This window comes from Micromys minutus, assembly GCF_963924665.1.
Source record: "Micromys minutus genome assembly, chromosome: 18".
NCBI classification, from domain to species: domain Eukaryota; kingdom Metazoa; phylum Chordata; class Mammalia; order Rodentia; family Muridae; genus Micromys; species Micromys minutus.
This window is the reverse complement of record NC_137953.1, coordinates 35,020,105-35,039,579: the sequence shown is the minus strand read 5'-3', so window position 1 is coordinate 35,039,579 and position 19,475 is coordinate 35,020,105. Positions and strand designations below refer to the sequence as shown.

Genomic DNA, 19,475 nt, shown 5'->3' with positions numbered 1-19,475 from the left:
ATATTTAAGATTTAGTTGCATTAGCTGAGAGGTCATTAAGTAATTCCTATCAGTGTTATTTTAGTTTTGTCAAGGGAACTTTATATTGAGTTTTTAAATATTTCAATGAAACATGTCATTTATTGTTATCAGTATATAAAGGCTTGGAGTAGAAAAGATCATCCAAAAGGATGTTGTTTGTTTTTATTATTTTCTTCTCAACAATAGATCATTGATGTTTCCTAATCAAAGAGACTTCCCTTGACACCGCATCTTAGAACAGCAGTTACACTCCATTATCAAGCCCTTGACCTCTGTCCTACTCAGTATTAATCATTAACTCACACTATAATGTCACTATGTGCTTATTTGTCTGATTCTAGCCATGGTGCCTTAGCCCTCTCTAAAGGGAAAAATTGCCCCTTTCTCTTCTACCACTGTCATGCTTGCCACAGCACCCTACCTGATGCCAGACTAAAGGCGTGCACTTACATGGCAAGGGCATTAGTGTATTTAAACAGGAGGAGAACATCAGAAACAACACTTCTCGGTTCCATGTAGGAATTTTGCCAAAACTAATTTCAAATTATATTCTAAGAGTCAAAAATTAGAAAAAAAAATGCATTTCTGACCTCTCACGGCATAATATAATAGTGCATTTAGCCAATAAATAAAATACATCCACTTACTATAAATTTATGAACTTGTCTCTTTTAACATATATTTTATGTTCATCCTTTCAATTTTTTACATCAAATTTCCTGGGGAAATCTAATCATATAAACCTTTCAGAGTTCTAAGTTGAACCAAGAAAATATCTTAGAGGAAACAAGATAATGTGTCATGATAACTGGAATTTCACTCTAACTTCTAATTTATAAACACTTGAATGTCGAAGTATTACATTATGATTCAGCCCTCACTGTCTGTAGGGATGTTGTACCACTTCAATAAAGTCTCAATAGAACGAGTTTAGTTCCTTCACTGTTATAGTATTTTTTTTCTGTTTAGAAACATGAGACATGAATACCTTTTGGGAATGTGGTGTTCATGTCCCCAACTTATCAAACAAACCTTAGACAATGTGAACACATGTTTTGAATTAAAGACTAACTTTTTAAAGTAAGTTTTCTACAATCTTGTAGTTTAACTCTCAATCATAAAAGTAACTACCAGATAAACTACTAGAGGCTTAGTTCCCATAGGACAGCAGCTTGTTTGGAGAGAAAATGAACTAAGCAAAGCAATAAGTGGAAGGACCGTGGTGCTAAGTGCTGAGAAAGATACTAAGGCAGGATTAGAAGGTTGAAAAGATGACAGATCAGAATCCAGGGCTGTCTCTGGGCTTGCAAAGTTACCATGAGCTCAGACCCGAGAAAGGAGAGGGTGAACCCCATATGAAACATTTAAAATGTCAAATGTGAACTCTCCAAGCAGTGTATGCATTAGCCCCGAAAGGAGGAGACAGAAGTCATTGGGTCTAGACGGTGTTTGAGAAGAAGGTAAGGGAACAACTGTAGGCTCTGGAGGATTTTAAACCCCAGTACTAGTAATTGGAAGCAAATATCAGAGGACATTCTGACATTGCCTTGAACATTCACCTTGGCGGAGTTGTCTGCAGTGATTCTTGAAAAATGAATGATTATTCATTATCTCACTATTCAGATGTATAAACATTTGAGGTCAAAGCAAATAGATAGGTTACTATAGATTAGCTTTTTCTTACTTTTTGTAAGGACATATCAATACTTCTGAGAAAATGAGATAAATATAAAATTACATTCTTTATTATAATAGATGTTTAAGAAATTTGGATGTAAGAACTTTGGTTTAAATGCCTCATTTCCCAAACATATTATATAATGAAAGATTCTATATTAATTGTCAATTGGATATATAGCTTTTCTTGTTCTAGAGATGCATACGTATTTGTTTACATTTATATGTCTATTTAAACTAGATTCTACAGATTAAAGAATAGAGTTTTTTGTGTTGCTCTTTGGTTTCCTTAATTTTAGTTTTTCTGTTACCATGTGAGGGTCTGAATAACTGCATAGGCATGGAGTTATGAAAGAGGATATAAAATTATGTTTTCTAATTCATTCTGTGATTGGAACTTTTTTCATTTTGAGAGTGGCTAAGAAAATAAAAGATATTAAATGCTGAAACTCTAAAATTTAATGTAAAGCTTTATAGCTTCTGTTGCAACTACCTATACTAACTCTATAAAAGTTCATTTATTCAGAAACTTTGTTTCTGATTATTTTAGTGTGTGTTTTTTATTTAGTTGAAATGTTTTAATAATAAAATTTATAAAATTAAAAAAACTCATTTCTTAGTAGCTCCAGATTCATACTGACCTGAGTATGGATCTATTTCTCTAGTGTAGACAGAGATAGGAGTGCTGTGCAGTTTGTATTATAGTTACTGCTGCTTACTGCTTGAGTTAGATATATTGTTTCAGAGGTAAGAGATCAGGAGTTAGGACAGACCCATATGGCAAGCACAGCTCTGATTGTTCTCTTCTTGACAGAGGTTTTGATACTGTTAATGGAATTCTTTTTAAATTCCCTTCTTCCCATTATATTATTTCTCATCTTCTGTTTCTGTTATTTGTAAAAAGTTGAAAGTTTCTAGGCAATGCCTGGTACAAAACTAGTAGAACTATCTGGATTCTACCTATGATCCTTAAAGACTTAATTTGACTTATGGCCCTCTTTTGACAATGTTGTTGCTGCAGGCTATTACATCAAAAGTCAAAATTATTTAAACTGTTTCTGTGACCTATCAGGACTGCTACAGCTGAAATATGTAAATTGGGATCTTCGGTGAGGTCTTATATTGATCAATAGATTGATTGATGGATCGATGGATTATAAATCTGTATTATAGTAAATAGTTATTTTATGTTATATATATATGCATGTGAATGGGCATATATGTATACAGATGTATGTGCCGGCAAGTTTCCATGTAGACCACAAGCACATCAGTTATCCTAGACTGGTAGCTAGAGGGGGCTGTGATTCACCCTTTGTAAAGGTTGGACCTTGGAAGGAGTCCACTGCTGAGTGCTTAAGTACCAAGCCATTTATCAATCCCCTTGCTGGTTATTTTAATTAGCCTAACCTAGCCTTTTTCTAAAGACCTTTAATGAAACGGTAACTTTTATTTTTTCTTTCAGAAAAATGTGATGAGCCTCTCATCTCCGCTCTTCCCCATGTGTCCTTCAGCAGCTCTTCCTCCCTGTCCAGCAGCTATGCTCCTGGCTATGCCAAGATCAATAAACGAGGAGGTAAGAGATATTTACTCCTTGGTGGCTGGAAAAATGTTATATTTGTAACTTATCATTGATACCTACACTAACACTGCAAATATTACTAGTCATGTTAACCCAGGATTTAAAAAATACCAGAAAAAAAAAAAACTAGAGGTATTGTGTGTGTGTGTGTGTGTGTGTGTGCATGCATGCTTGCATGCATGTGTACATGTTTGTGTGCTACAAATTAAGGAGGTTATTGTGTGTGACATTTGACATCATCTTTGTCAAGATATTCAAAACAGCAAACATTTTTAGTTAAAGAATACTTTTTAATCCAAAGAGAGTTAATCAAGCCAGGTATTTTAAAAAGGAGTCCCGATAAATATCTATGCATATAAGTAAAAATGCATTATAAATTCCTGGATTTAATATGAATATTGATGTGCAAGCATTTTTGAAAATATACAATAAAATTTTGAGAATTTTCAAAGTGCTTAAAATAGTATTTTTTTGTTCTTATATTTCCATGCTCTGGAAATATTGGTGTAATCACCCAAGTTCTAATACCCTTGAACATTGCTGTCCTATTCTGAATCACAGGTTTCAATGGGCCATAGGCTTAGGCCTAGAGTTAAGGGTAAGTTTAATATTTGGAATGACATCCTGTGAATTCTGGCATCTGCAATATCCTATGCATTTCAACTTGGTTTCTCCTAAGCCACCCCTTACCCTGTCTTCTTATGGCCTCACTGCAGAAACTGCAGCACTGCCACACATTTATTGCTCTGAGAAGCTTTCTGGAGTTTTGTTGCAAGCAAGATTCCACTATCTCCTCACCCTTTTACCTTGTACCTTTGCTGGATGAGTATTCAATGGGGATATGGACAAGCTTGGTGCAAGCTCGAAATACATTTGGCACATTTCCACCTCACTGTGGTGACTCATGTGTCATGACAGATGAGTTAGAAAATTACTTCCACAGGTAGTTGCTTTTGAATAGAGAGTGCAATCAGCAGATTTACTAACACAGGTTCTCTTTTTGAATAAATTTGGGTTTTCCCAAGTCAAATCCTTGAGCTGATTGTATCTTCCTTCATGTTGATTTTGTCATCACACCAATTAAAAACCTGGTGTTTCTTCTTAGTGGCATTAATCTCTCTAACTATTACAATGACTTTTCCACACTTGCCTTTTCTTTAAACTTACCCATGTTGCTTTGTTTTTGTGTTTGTAGTTTTCAATATTTCTCCTGGCTTTTTCAGAAATGTGAAATGTAACCATTCTATAGGCTGACAGAGTGCATTGTATAAACTATCTCTGCAATTACACGATCTCTTTAGCAATTACAGATTTTTTATTGTCTTCACTTTATTCTTGTACAAATTTAACTTCACTCAAGCCCCTTTCCTAATACAACTGCACATTTTAGGACCTTCTTCTCTACTTGCTGATCTTTCTCACTATAAATCTTAACAAGAGCTATGAGAAGAAACCATGGCACAGTTGGAATATTGTGCTGTCCTGAATTTTTTTCCCAGACAATTACACCAATTCTTTTCAATGAAACATCATCCAAGGTTTCGGGACTCAAGACAGTTTCAGTTAGATTCTTTGCCAGAATGTGTTCTAATTCAATTTCATATAGAGTGTTGTCTGCCCTGGAAAGTAGGAAGCTAACATTCACTGTCAACAGTTCTACTGTCATAGTCTTCCTTATTTAAACAAGTTGATTCATTAGGCTATGCTTAGAACTCTTGCCCATTCATCCACACACATTCTTTCTATAAACCAGGTATAAGACCTACAAATCACGCAGCCATATAAGCATAACAACCCTCCCACTCCTCAGCAACAATTTTCCATATTGGCACCATCATACCCAAAACCTTTCTCCATTTCTTTATTTTTTTAACATCTTGAACACTGTCCTGATCTTGAACCCTTTGTCACACAGTCCCTTCTCTCATCCTCCATTTCCCTTCTTCTATGAGAGGGTAGAGGTCTCTCCTGAGTATCTCTCAACCCTGGCTCATCAAGTTTCTGCAGGCATTTACTTCCCTACTATGGCCAGACAAGGCAGCCTAGCTAAGGGAATAAAATCCACAGACATGCAACAGCTTTTGGGATATCCCTGGATGCTGTTGTTTGGGACTCACATGGGACCAGGTGCATTTTTTTTTGTATGATAAAAAGAAGTGCATGTGAAAAACATATTAGTTTTGTTGGGCAGGCATGTAAACATTGCAGGGACTGAAACAGAAGCCATAGAAGGCACTGCTTACTAGCTTCTTTACTCTTCCTGGAATGTTCTTCCTGCTTTCTTCTAGTACTCAGGACCACAGACCTAAACACTGACCGGCCAAAGTGAGCTAGATGTTTCCACATCACTCATCTATCCCCCAAAAGCATATTGGTATGTCCACAGGCCAATCTGCTACTAGTATTTTATCAGTTGAGAAAGAATCCCTCATCTGAAATAATGATAACTTCTGTCAAGTTGATATAAACTTATCATAACATCAACACACACACACACACACACACACACACACACAACTGTGCATGTTGGGAATGTTTTCTTTCCTATTAATAGTGAGGATATTTTGATATAAAACTTTTAAACATATTACACAAAATTGTGTAGTAACAGAGAAGAATAACACATTATCACTAGCCTAGTTTCACAACAAGAGCAAAACAAAATTACATGACAACATGTTGACCATATTGACTGCAAGTTTTCTTATTATTTCAAATGATATTCCCCAATACATTTCAACTATCAAATACATAAAGGCACATAAAAACCAAAAACAAAAACCCCAAAAGTCATGCATATACATCTAAATAACAGAATGTAAACATTTTTTATAACTGATACAATTGTTGGATTTTATAGTCCAAATCTATCTAGAACAACCTTAGTATTAAAGTAGACATACAACAAAACCTATAAAATATGATCTTTAGTGGTAAGTCTTTCTTTGATTCTATAACAGCCTATGGAAGCCCACTTTTAGCATAGGTTTGTTTGTAACAACAACCTACTCTATGACCTTTGCTATGACCTTACCTGCTCATGCTTAACTCTGAAGCTAGAGTTAATCCAAGTCAACATCACCTACATCTGTAACTCTTTCCAATTTTTTATAAAATCTATGCTTTTAATGTTTCACAGAAGAATGATTTTCTATGTGTGTGTTCTAAATGTTTCTTGATTTTTGTAGCAATTCTATTAGAAAGAAGTTTTGGCTAGAGATGTTGTTTTATTTGATTTCCTGGAGCTATGACTATTACTTGAGATGAGGTAATTTATGAAGACAATGATCTTATTTGGCTCAGGTTTCTGTGTCCTGAGAAGATTAATAACATGAAGTCAGCATGTGCTAGGCTTCTGGTTAGGATCTGCCATATGATGGCAGAAGGTGTTAAGGGCAAATTCGTACGTAGAAGGAAAAACTAGAAATTCTAAGAATGTTCTTTTATTGGAACTTCACTCTCATGATGGCAACTGTCTCTTTCTGAGCTACATAGATTGACTCAGCACTTCCTAGTGGTCCCACATTCAATACACCAGGTACCATCATGCTGTTTTAAACTCTTTTTACTGTTATAATTGGATTTCCAAAGTAGGACAATGACTTAGGAAAGCTCAAATAGCCATATATAAGCAAAACAGGGTGAGCAGTGGGAAGAACAACAAAGGAAGAGGTAAAGGTTGGAAACCCTAGGGTACTTAGCAAAGTTGACATTGCTATGATCAATCATTCTTGACTTGATTTATTTTGCATTTATAAATATTGTCTGTCTGCACCACTGGTTGCTTGGTGGCTTGGCTAACTGAAAAATGACTTTTAGGGATTTCCCTATCTTACCACCTCAGTGCTGAGCTAAGAGTCACATAGCATCATGGGCAGCTCTGAACAGAGCTGGGCACCTGAGTTCATATTGTTATGCTTGCATGGCCCCCACTTTGCTTATCTACCTATCTTCCCATCTCCCAAACTTCTCTACTTTTATTTTTTCATTTTTTCTCACATAATGTGTAGTCAGTTTCTTCTGCTTCTACTCTCCAAGTTACCTCTCACCCCCAACTTCCATCCCACTTGGATCCATTCCCTTTTGTAGTTCACTGTAAAGCCAACAGGCTTATAGGGTTAATAATGCAGTAAAACAAAATAGAATATGAAAAGAAAAACAACTACGTCAATATGGAAAAGAAAGAAGTCTTCAAGCCTTTCTTCATTCCCTTTCACTGCTCGTGTTGTCTTAGCCTTTCTTATGGATTTTATTTATTTCCTCTCCAAGGACATCTATCATATTCAAGAAGGCAGTTTTAAGTTCTTTTCCTTGTGCTGAAGTATGTTAAATATATGGGACCTCCCATGATAGGATAGGTGGGCTCTAGTGGAGACATATTGTCCCGAATATACTTAATTATGTTTTAATGCTAGTGTCTAGCATATGGATTTCTGACTGCAATTCTAGGTAATGATATTTGGTCTTGCCTTTATTGGGTAGGTGTTTGGTTCCTTGGATTCTATTGCTCGTTCTGCTTTATAGGAGAGTTTAGTGACTGTGTTTTGCTTGGTAGAAAATACTTTTAGGGTACTAATATGTTTTTGTCACTGGGATTCAAGGTAAAATGTGTTCCTAAATACCAGGAGCTGATTATAGGACTGATGATGGGTTGTATGTATGCTGAGGGCATCAGAGGAGGGAGGAAATCAGGATTGTTTCTGGGAACTGTTTTGTACCCTGAGAATGGGCAGAACTTGATGAGAGAATCCACAACAGGTAGTCTAACCAGGGCTAGGTATGAGACTGGAAGGTTGGTTTGAAACAGAAGAGGGAAGACAATATGGAAGTGAAGATCTGACGCTTCCCTACTGTCTTCATGGGTCTACTTACTTGAATGGCAAGCCTGTCTGGTGTGTTCCCAGTGAGTGCCCTGGAGCTGGAGGCTGGAAAGAGAATGATTGAAGATAAAGGTTGGAGGAGATCTGAGTGATCAGCTATAGATGGGGAGAGAAAGACTGGGGGCCCGAATGTGGTGAGAAACAGGAACTAGATTTGTAGGAGAGGAAAGGCGGCCTGCTTCCCTGGCTCTGGTGATCTGTAAGTTCCCATTCAATGTCTTCTGACATTGGGAATCGGAATAAAAGACAGATTGACAGGAAGAAAATTTAGAGGGGAAGATTTGTATGAGCCACTGGAGACAGATGCAAGAAAGCAACAGTGGAAACAGCAGTTTTTTGCAGCGTTGAAATTAAGACTAAGGCCTTGGACTAAAAGAGAAGGGTAGGTAAAGATCGGTACTTAACCTGCCTTTTCCCTGGGAATATTGCCTTTCTACTTCTGTCCTCAACTTGTTCTTCAGATAATGTGAATCCTTCTCTCTGCTGCCTATTACTGGTCAAATACTAACTATGACTGGCCTCATCTTATACATAGGAAATAATAAATATATAAACTCCAGAATACATTAATGGGATGCCTGTCCTGTAGAGTCTGAGTGCACAGAATTAATCAGTATTTCAGAAACTAGGAAATAAATCCCTGCATCTTTCTCAAATATAACACACTTTATACTTGGTTATGCTTGATAGAGCACTGGCATTGTATTTAACTTAATGCAGAGAAAGAACACGAAATGAATCTGACGACTTTAGTACATTTGGGGTTGGACTGATGTGCAGCTGGAGGAAGCCCATTAAGACATCTCTGGTTCCTAACTGAAGTTGATGTTGAGTAAAGTTTCTTTTCCTTCCCCTGCCATTCAATTTTATTTAGTAGATCCTACTAATCTCAGGACTATTTCTTTATGTAGTTTTCTCTTTGATTCCCCATATTAAAACAAATAGTAGAGTGGCATCCTGGTGATCATGAGTTCTTTAACCTTTGCTTCCTCTAGCAGGATAAAAGGAATGTCTTCACAGACCACAAAATTAGTATTCACTTCTTTTTTTGTTGAATTTCTGTATTAATTTTATTTTTTTACAGTCCAGTCATTAAACCCTTCTGAGTGACCCACCCCCAGAGTTTCTCATTCCATTCCTCCTACCACTGCCTCCAAAAGGATTTCTCCACCCCACCCCAAAATTTCAACCCCACCCTCTACTATTATCCCTGCACCCCATACCCCCATCAAACCCCATGCCTACCAGGCCTCCACACTCCCTGGGACCTCACATTTCAAGTCTCTCGAGGGTTAGGCTCTTGTCTTCACTAACTGGGGCTGTATCAGGCAATATTATGCTGTATAGGTTTCTGGCATCAGAGCAAACAATGTATGCTGCCTGGTTGGTGGCTCAGTGTCTGAGATATCTCAGGGGTTCAGGTTAGATTAGATTAGATTTCTTGTTTTCCTATGCAGTAGCCCTCTTCCTCAGTTTCTTCAAGCTTTTGCCTAACTCAGTCACAGGGGTCAGTAGCTTCTGTCCATTGGTTGAGTGCAAGTGTCTGCATCTGTCTCAGTCAGTGGCTTTTTGGGCCTCTCAAAAGACAGCCATCCTAGTGTCCTGTTTGTAAGTCCACCACAGCATCAGTAATAGTGTCAGGTCTTAGAGCCTCCCTTTGAAATGGATTCTAAGTTGGGCTCCTCACTTGACATCCTTTCCCTCAGTCTCTTCTTCTAGTTTGACCCTCCATGCTTTAGTCAGAAACAATTCTGGATCAGAGTTTTTGACTGTGGAATGGCAACCAAGTTGATTCCCTCTTCCTACTGGAAGTGGACTCTACAAGATTGCTTTCCCCACTGTTCTGCATTTCATCTAAGGTCTCTCCCTTTGAGGCCTGAGTGTCTCTCAGTTCAGAGGTCTCTGGTACTTTCTAGAGGTTCCCACCACCTCCCACACCCTAAGGTTGCGTATTTCCATTTATTCTGCAGGCCACCACGGCTTCTCTCCTGTTCCTTCCCACAATTATTACATAATTTATCCTCTAAACTAACAACTTTTGATACTAAAACAGAACATAATCTGTGGATAAACCTGAAAGTTTGAACCCACATGTTTTAAAATTGGATCACTTACATTGATTGGCAGAGCTATTGGGATGATTATAGGGACTAATCTACACACACTGATGTTGCATTGAAACATTATTCTTTTTCCCAGCAATCACCCCAGACTATTAAGAACAGTACTATGAATAATAAGTTTAAGTCAATGAGTGAATGAAATACATATCAATGTAACACAAATGCCTCCCTGGGAAGTAATTACTATAGCTTAAGTATAATTTACAATTTAAGTAGCTTTAATGATTTTTGCATAATTGGACTATGAATTAAACTTAAAATTTTTCAATATTCTTTCCACATATTTCAGTTCTAATGAAAGGGATTTTGTCAGCAATACACAAATTATCTTGTTATTGTATTAATGCCATCCCAGTTTGATTTTTGAGAAAATGTGGGTATTATAGAAGTGTGCATCTATTAATGCTATTAATCTCAAGGATAAAAACAGTTTTAAATATTAGAGGAAGTAATAGATGCCATTTTTTTCTTTTCTACTGTATGAGTTGTATTTAAAAATTTGACTCCTGTATTAAGCTTTCCAGCTAACTGAGAACAACCAACTTATTTTTATTGTGACTTTTATTTATGTTCTCTCATTTACTCAAGTGCAGATGCATATAAGGCAAGTTCTCTACCACTGAGCTATGTTCCCAGACTTACTTTATCTGTTTTTATCCAAAATTTAACTTTACAAACATAAACTAGGATTTTATCATCACTGGGAAAATTTTCAAAATAAAGAATACAATGCACTAAATATTTGCATTACTGATATTTGTTCAATATCTCAGAATTTGGAAATAACCAGTCCATGAGTCATAACTGGCCATATTAACTAGCCAATAATATTGTTAATTTTTTTTCCACATTTTATGATGCTGGGGTTTCAATATGTTTGTTTTTTAATAAGATATAAAACAAATGTCTATCTATGTATGTGTGTTTGATAGATGGGTTGTACATATTATTTTAGTGCCTGTAAAGAGCAAAATGTGACATGGATCCCCTAGAACTGGTTACAGGCAACTGTGAGCTGCTCAATGAACATGAGGAGAACTGAACTAAGGATGTGCATTATTATCAACTAAGTTATTGCTTTAGTACCTTCAGTTTGTTTTCTCTATAGAAGTCTGGACTGAGTTCTTAACTTCATCTCTTAGAGATTTTTTTCTGAGACAGGTGAGGCTCATGTGAACTATGAAAATACACATAAAAACACACACACATGTATGTATGTATATCTGTATGTATGTATGTGCATTTTGTCCATAAAATCACCTGGACTGACACAGTATGACCTGGTTGCTTTCTGGAGAGTCAGAGTATTTGTCAGGGTCAATAAAATCCATTTAGCTTTGGAGAATCTTTTCACAACTCTTAATTAAATACTGTGAGCAAATTAGGGGTTTAGGTGTGAAATACTTAATATTCATAGTCATAAAGTTACATTTGCTGGGTTCACTACAATTACTGAAAGAATGGAAAAGACAGCCCCTTTAATAACTTGTTTCTTGACTTGAAGTTTAAAATCGTAAATGTATTAATTGAAGAAATATAACTATATGAACAATATTTGGTAAATTATTTTTTAAAATATCATTTTCCTATTTTGTAACAAGTTATAGATGGTTGAGTATTTGCTACTGAGCACATCTGTAAGTGACTGAGAACTACTGTGACGTGGTGTTCACTGCAGCTGCTGGCTCTGCAAAGCTAAGGGTTTCATCTTTTCATCATTGTACATATGAGTGTTATCTCATTAATTCTCAACCATGATGCCATGCTTTGTAGCTTTTACTTAATACATAAAACAGAAAAAAAATTGTATATGTTTTTGAGCCTTCAACATTTAGAATATGCAGTGTGGTAACTTCACATTGAATTAGTAAAGAAATACATTTAATTGCTTGCTGACATTGTAATAATTGAATAAATGTATCTTACATATTCATCAGTATGAACTTAGATCTTTATTTCACCCCAGGATACAGCTTTAGACATATTTTGCCATTGTTTAATTTTAAATTTACTTCTTAAATGAGAAGCTTTGTATAAGACCTGCCAGCCTTTATTATATATGAACATTTATTTTCTGTAGCCAAATTTGACTAGAACTCTTATGTCTTGCCTTTCCTGGGAAACATACCTGATGATATGGCTTGTAACACCCACTATGCCCCAAAGTACATCAAAATTATTTGAATTAGAAGAACATTTTAAGTATTTTTTTTATTTAAAAAAATGTATTTATAGAAAGAAGTTTTGAAGCAACCAGGGGAAGTATCGGCAGCTCATATTGCTTTCATAATCTCTTGGACTCCCCCGATACACACCTTGTAAAAAGATTTCTCATGCTTAATACTTTGGGTTTTGTTAGATAGTCTAAGTTTCACAGAAATCTTTGTCAAGCAAATGAACCTTTAAGTTATATTTATTTGTATACACATAGACTTATCTGTATAATATATAATTATAAGTAATTATAAAATAATGTTTCCTGACAGCCTTTTCTCGTACACAATCCAAATAAATCTTACCTGAAAGTCTCTCCTAATAACTACCTTTCATAATAAAAAAAAAACCATGAAGACAAGAAACAAGCTGTGAAAGATGAGAAACAGACAACAGCCCACCCAACTGCCATACCTGTGAGTCACAGCAATAACCAGCCCTGCAACCCTTAAAGATGCAATAGTAGCCCTTAAATCTTGACTTTAATTAACAGCCATTTAAATGAAATTAAGGCTCAATCATGCAAGTACATGTGCTTAATCCTGCATCTGTATGGTGCTCACCCTTTACCAAAGAAGCTACTCTTTGTAGAAGATGTGGACCATCACAAAAACAAAAACCGAAACAAAAATAGCTGTCAAAAATTAAGAGAACAACAAATTTTCAGGGCTTAGATACAATGAATTCTCCACAATACATCTTAAAAGTAGGCTCAAGGCACAATTGGGAGGATGTTATGGAATGATTCTAGTTAAAAGTCAGAGGGTCAGGAAGTCTACTGTTAGATTATGTCTTCTAGAAATGATAAGCAAGATACACCATGATATCAAAACAATAGGGCTGCTTTGAAAAGGCCTGAACACTTACCACAGTAACCAATATGCTACTGCGTGAGAAAGAAATCTCAAGAGTTTCAGCTCATAGTCAAAGAGCTATAGGTATCTAATGACAAATCATAGAGAGAGAAACAGTCTTCTCTGAAGATGAGATCCCTCTTTCTTGTCAATACCAAGTGGTCAGCCCTGAAATCACGTACATACAGGTAACACTAAAAGGACAAAGCAGGTTGTATTTATATATTTATACACTTATATAAATATAAGTAACAACAATAATATTTTAAGAAATCAATGAATTTGAGAAGGAATAAACAGGGTAACATGGGAGGAGTTGATGGAGTAGAAAAATGTAGAATAAATAAAATAATATGATTATATGTTAATAAAAATAAAGAACTATACAGGTTACAGATTCCAAAAGTCAAACTAGGGATTGTCAGAGAGTGTGACTGCTTGATTGAAGCACTGTCAGTCCCTAGTAATACAATCTCTAATAAATATGCATCTTCATTATTCCACAAAACTTTCCTAGTAAAGAAAGTTTCCTGCTTTGTCTTTACTTTTTACCTTTTCTGTAATTTATTCATCAACATAACTGTGAGGATTTTATTAATTAATGCCTTTATTGGCAAACTGCTTAGGTCATGTTGTCTACAATTAACAATCTGTTTAATGTCTTTAACAAAGTAATGCTTCTTGTAGATCTTTTCTTATGAAAGAATTTTAAAAATAGAAAGTGGAAAATAAAAAACAAACCAGCCTGTTCTGTCTTCCTTTCCATGCCTTTAGAACTAATTCTATTGGATAGTTTATATATTTACATTTCTTTTTTTATTGAAAAACTTTATTTTAAAAAACAAAGATAAATGTACAAATTTTAAGCATTTTTGCATAAAAGTACACGAATACATTTTTGTCATTGCTTGGCTTTTTTTTAAAGGTTTGATAGTGTGCATTAAGATCTTACTAGTTACAATGAGCATAAAGTACATGTAAAACAGGATGTAACCTGGAATTAGTCAAAGTTTTCTTGGTGTGTAAGGTGTAAACATAATGTTTTTTTTTTCTTTTCTTTCTTTTTTTTTTTCTTTTCTTGAACTTTACACAGTCTGTGAGTTGTTTCTGGGGTGTTCAGAGCTTTCTGGGGTTAGAATGTTATTTCCTTTCCAGTCCCCTACCCTTCATACCACTTCTCCCTGTTTATATGAGAATGCTCCCACTTCTCCCACCCACTCCCACCTCAACACGCTGGCATTCCTCTACACTGGTGAAATGAGCCTTCACAGGACCAAGGGTATCTCCTGTTGTTGCCAGACAACTCCAGCCTCTGCTGCATATGTGGCTGGAGCCATGGGTTCCGGAGTGTGTACTCTTTGCTTTGTGGTTTAATCTTTGGGAGTTCTAGAGGGTCTGATTGGTTGATACTGTTTTACTTCCTATGAGGTTACAAGTCCCTTCAGCTCCACAGTTCTTTCTCTAACTCCTTCACTGGGGTCCCCACTCTCAGTCCAATGTTTAGCTGCAAGCATCTTAGTCTGTATCAGTATGACTCTTGCAGAGCCTCTTAGGAGACATCCATATCATGATCCTGTCAGCAAGCACATCTTAGCATCACCAATAGTGACTGGGTTTGGTGGCTGCACATGAAATAGATCCCAAGGTGGGGCAGGCAGTCTCTGGATGAGCAAAATGAGTCAGTCCTTCTTAGAATTAATTCTTTTTTCTTTTTTTTAAAGACTGCAACTTTCTTTTTTTTTCTCTCTCTTACAACTTTATTTTTTAAAAAAGAGGGATACATATACAAATTTTTAAAGGCATTTTTGCATAACACTACATGCATATTTTTTTCAGTACCTAATTCTTTTAGAGGCTGGATAGCATGCTTTGAAATCCCACTAGTTACCATAAGCATAAAGTACATGTAAGACAGAATGTAACATGGAAAGATTTTTCTTGCTGAGTATAGATTAAGCATAATGATCTTTGAATACCAAAAATTGCCACAAGGCTATGTTCTTAGCTCTTGGATTATTAATGATTTAAGGTACAGATGTACCACACTCTGAGAGGGTGCTTTACATTTATTTTTTTCCTAAGAAGGACTGAGACTTTCATTTTTTGGCCTTTGTTTTTCTTGAGCTTCATATGGCCTGTGAGTTGTTTCTGGGTTGTTCAGAGGTTTCTGGGGTTAGTATCCAATTATCAGTGACTGCATATTATGTCTGTTCTTTTGTGACTGGATTACCTTACTCAGGATGATATTCTCTCGATGCATCTATTTTCTTGGGAATTTCATAAAGTCATTGTTTCTGATAGCTGAGTAGTACTCCATTGTGTAAATATACCACAATTTTTGTATCCATTCATCTACTGATGGACATCTGGGTTATATACAGCTTCTGGCTATTATAAATAGAACTTCTAGAAATATTGTAGTACATGTGCCCTTATTGTATGGTGGAGCATCTCTGGGTATATTTTTAGAAGTGGAATAACTGGATCTTCAAGTAGAACTCTGTCCAATTTTCTGAGTAACCGCCAGACTGATTTCCAGAGTGGTTGTCTCCAACAGTGGAGAAGTGTTCCTCTTTCTCTACATCCTCGCCAGCATCTGCTGTCTTCTGAGTTTTTGATCTTAACCACTCTGATTGGTGTGAGGTGGAATCTCAGGGTATTTTTGATTTGCATATCCCTGATGGCTAATTAATTCTTAAAATGCCCTCAATAGCAATTTCAAATGTTACACCCTTGGATAGCTTCTTCTGTTATACTCTGAAAATGACCACACTATATCATTTATTCAGCCTGTTTTTAAACCAAAACACAAATTCTCTCTCTCTCTCTCTCTCTCTCTCTCTCTCTCTCTCTCTCTCTCTCTCTCTCTCTCTCTCTCTCTCTCTCTGTCTCCTGTGTGTGTGTGTGTGTGTGTGTGTAAATACCACAGACGACAAACCATGACATTTAAGACAATCCATGCTTATTGCTCTTTCCGCATTAGCATTATTATATCAACCAACACAGAATGCTGAAATCTGATTGCCAAGCTTTTTACTCAAAGGCCACTCTTCTTTCTGTGTTTCTTGGAGTCTGTGTTATGTGTCATTACCTTTCATCATTTATTCTTTGATTTAATTTTATTCTTTCACTTTGTCACTTTATTTCGAACTCACTGAAGCCCCTCCTTGTCACTCCTTCCCACAGACCCTCCCCCGACTTTTCCTTGTTTTTATTCTCAGTAGTTTCTGAACTTTACTATATTTCTGTTTGGTATTTTTTGTTTGTTTGTTTTGGGTTTTTTTGTTTGTTTGCTTTTGCTTTTAAATCAAATAAACTTAGCTCTTTGAATTGATGTTTATTTTCTGAATTAAGATGTTATCTCAACCCATGCAGGCAGAAGTACGGTAACACCTCCAGGGAAGGTTAGTTAGTTTGTTTTAAAATTTTTGTGTCTGAGTAATATATGAATGTTGTATACTTAAGTACATTTTGCAGGTTTTCTTCAGCCAGACATTGGCATATTTGTATTTCAGTGAGCAATTGTCTTTTGGTTGCTGCTTTATTTTTTTTTTTCAACATATTGCTTTAAATACTTAGAAAGCGTTATTGGGTTTATAGTTGAGATAATAAAAAAAAAATCACAGTTGACTCCTTTCTTTTATAGAAAATACTGCAGGCCCTTTTTGTTTTACATCGAAATGACACACATCTAAACAGTTACTGATTTAGTTTTAATTCGGAATTACTTTGTGATTCCCTATTTTTTTTTGTTTTGTTTGTTTTGTTTTGGTAAAATCAGAAAGTAAAATACACTTTTTCAACTCTTCACCAGCAAAACTATCATTTTTTTAAGTCATAGCCTTCATTTTCTTTACATTGAACTTCTAGGAAAAGCTGGGGTCCTTCAACCTTATGTCTGAAGTCACACTGACATGAGATGGTACACAGAGAAGCATAACTGTGCTTAAAATATTATGTCTCTGGAAACATCAGAAATGGAAGCAAAACAATGAGGTCAGCAGCCTGTCTCCCAGAAAAAAACTGGGGAAAAGGACTGATGTTCAGCTCCAGTGTTCTAGCGTCTGACAGAAGCAATATATTTGAAGTCACTAACAGTCTTAATATTCAAAACACACATAGAGGGAAAGCAGTATGTCAGTACAAAGAGAAAGGAAGTGAATAACAGGAAGAAAACACTCAAACACAAAGCAGAAAGCATCTGAGGCCTTCTAGATGCACGATAACCCGATTCTATCCCCAGTGGGAGATACAAAATAACTTGGCATCAGTAAGAACAATGCGCCACTGTGTCATTACTGTTAACCATATAGTTCCCAATACTTCTCTATATCAAGTGTTAAGATTCGTACCATATTTTGAAATTACAGTTTTTTTCCACACATATAGGTAAGTTTTATATATACATGTGTGTGTGTGTGTGTGTGTGTGCGTGTGTGTGTAATTCATATATTTGATTATACATATGTGGGAAGGATACAACTAATGCACTCAGTCCTTCCTTCATTATATATGTGCCTGTATAGATGTATAAGATAGAGATAAATCTATAAAGATAGATTTTTGCAATCATGTAATTGTATAGGGATTATCACATAAATGAAAGTTCCCACAGAGGTCAGAAGAGGATGTTTGATCCTCTGGAACTGATATTACAGAAACCATGAGCCACTGAACATGAGTTCTGAGAAACAAACTGGTATGATGAATAAGCAGTGTGTGTTTGGAAGGGCAGCATCATCTCTTCAGCAGTATAAGACTTAACTGATATGTCACTTCATTACTTTGTAGTAGAGTGGATTCAATCATGGTCCAAGTGTGTATTGGATCAGGATTATACCTCTGAGCTATTTTCCCCAACTCTGGAAAATATTTTTCTGTGGGCAAGAACAGAGATATACAAATTGCCTTCAGTTTCCAAATAAAACTTTAATAATAATTTCTAGAATTTGTAAAATAAAACCTAAAGTCAAATATTTACATTTTAAACAAAAAGTGATATTTGTTTACAAAGCAACATCAAAGCATTGGCCATGAAAAAGAGAGAGTCTGACAGCTACCAACTGCCTTGCCTTCCTGCAGAGGCATGGCTTTCAGATTCTTTGATGTTGATCTTGCAGAGGTAACTAGACCTTAGGGACAACTGCTGGAAATATATACATGATACAGGTTCAGAAAAGCTATTGCCTTAACTGCATTTATATTTTTCTTCAGGCAGCTACAAATAAGTTTTGCGTATCTTAGTCCTTAACATTCTTATTTTAAATGAACTAAAAATTATTTTACATTGAAAATACTTTTCAGACACTATATTCTTATTATGGTTTTCCCTCCCTCAACTACTCCCAGCTCCTCCCTACTTCCATACCTGCACAAATACAAATTCTTCTTATCTTCTTTCCTTCAAGATACAAGCATGCATCTTAAAAATAATATTAAAGAAATAAAATTAAATAAAATAAGAACAAACACACCAGAAGAGGAAAAAATAAAGAGAAGAAAAAGAGTCAAAGAAAAAGACAAGGGAACACATGTAGATGTAAATTCACCCACAAAGAAAAGCACCATAAAAACACAAGCTTACAAATTATAACATCTACTCAAAAGACCAAGTTGAGTATGTTTGTGTGAGTAGGAGCCATGACAAAGCATTATAAGACAAAGAACCACCAAAAATGCTTCTGGGTGTAGAGCCTGGACTTAAGACTGCTTTGCATACTCAGTGAGTATCCAAAGGTATAAAGCAGGTTTTAAATCCAACCAAGTATTGTTTGGTTAGTCCCAAAAGTTTTGTGCCACAATGACACTAGGACATCTTAGAATCAGGTCACCATCATAGACTGAAGAGTCTGTAGCTTCGTGGTTGTTCATGTTTTCTCTTTTTAGTGTGCAGAGTACCTTCCAGTACTTAGGGACATTAGTCCACTGGTAAGAAGGCTCTAGGTAGGCAACATCTTGCCTTTTCATATTTAATGAGCTATTTAGATCTTGTATTTAACAGTTTGTAGAGAGTAACCAAAAACAGCCTTGGAAACAGCCTAGGTTTCTTGGAGGATCCCATAGGTCCTTTTGGCTGACAAACAAATTAGATGTAATAGAGAATTTTTTAATGAAAAATATTTAA

The 19,475-nt window shown here is 35.8% G+C and overlaps 1 protein-coding gene across 1 annotated transcript in view; it reads left to right on the top strand.

Annotated features, from left to right (window-relative positions):
• Positions 1-19,475, top strand: part of CNTNAP2 (contactin associated protein 2) — a gene marked incomplete at its 3' end in the record, with an annotated part of 2,047,702 nt that overhangs the window by 533,084 nt on the left and 1,495,143 nt on the right. Inside the window, exon 2 of the mRNA XM_080931878.1 lies at positions 3,164-3,274. Within this exon, the coding sequence (XP_080788004.1) occupies positions 3,164-3,274 (111 nt within the window). The remainder of the gene's footprint in view (positions 1-3,163; positions 3,275-19,475) is intronic.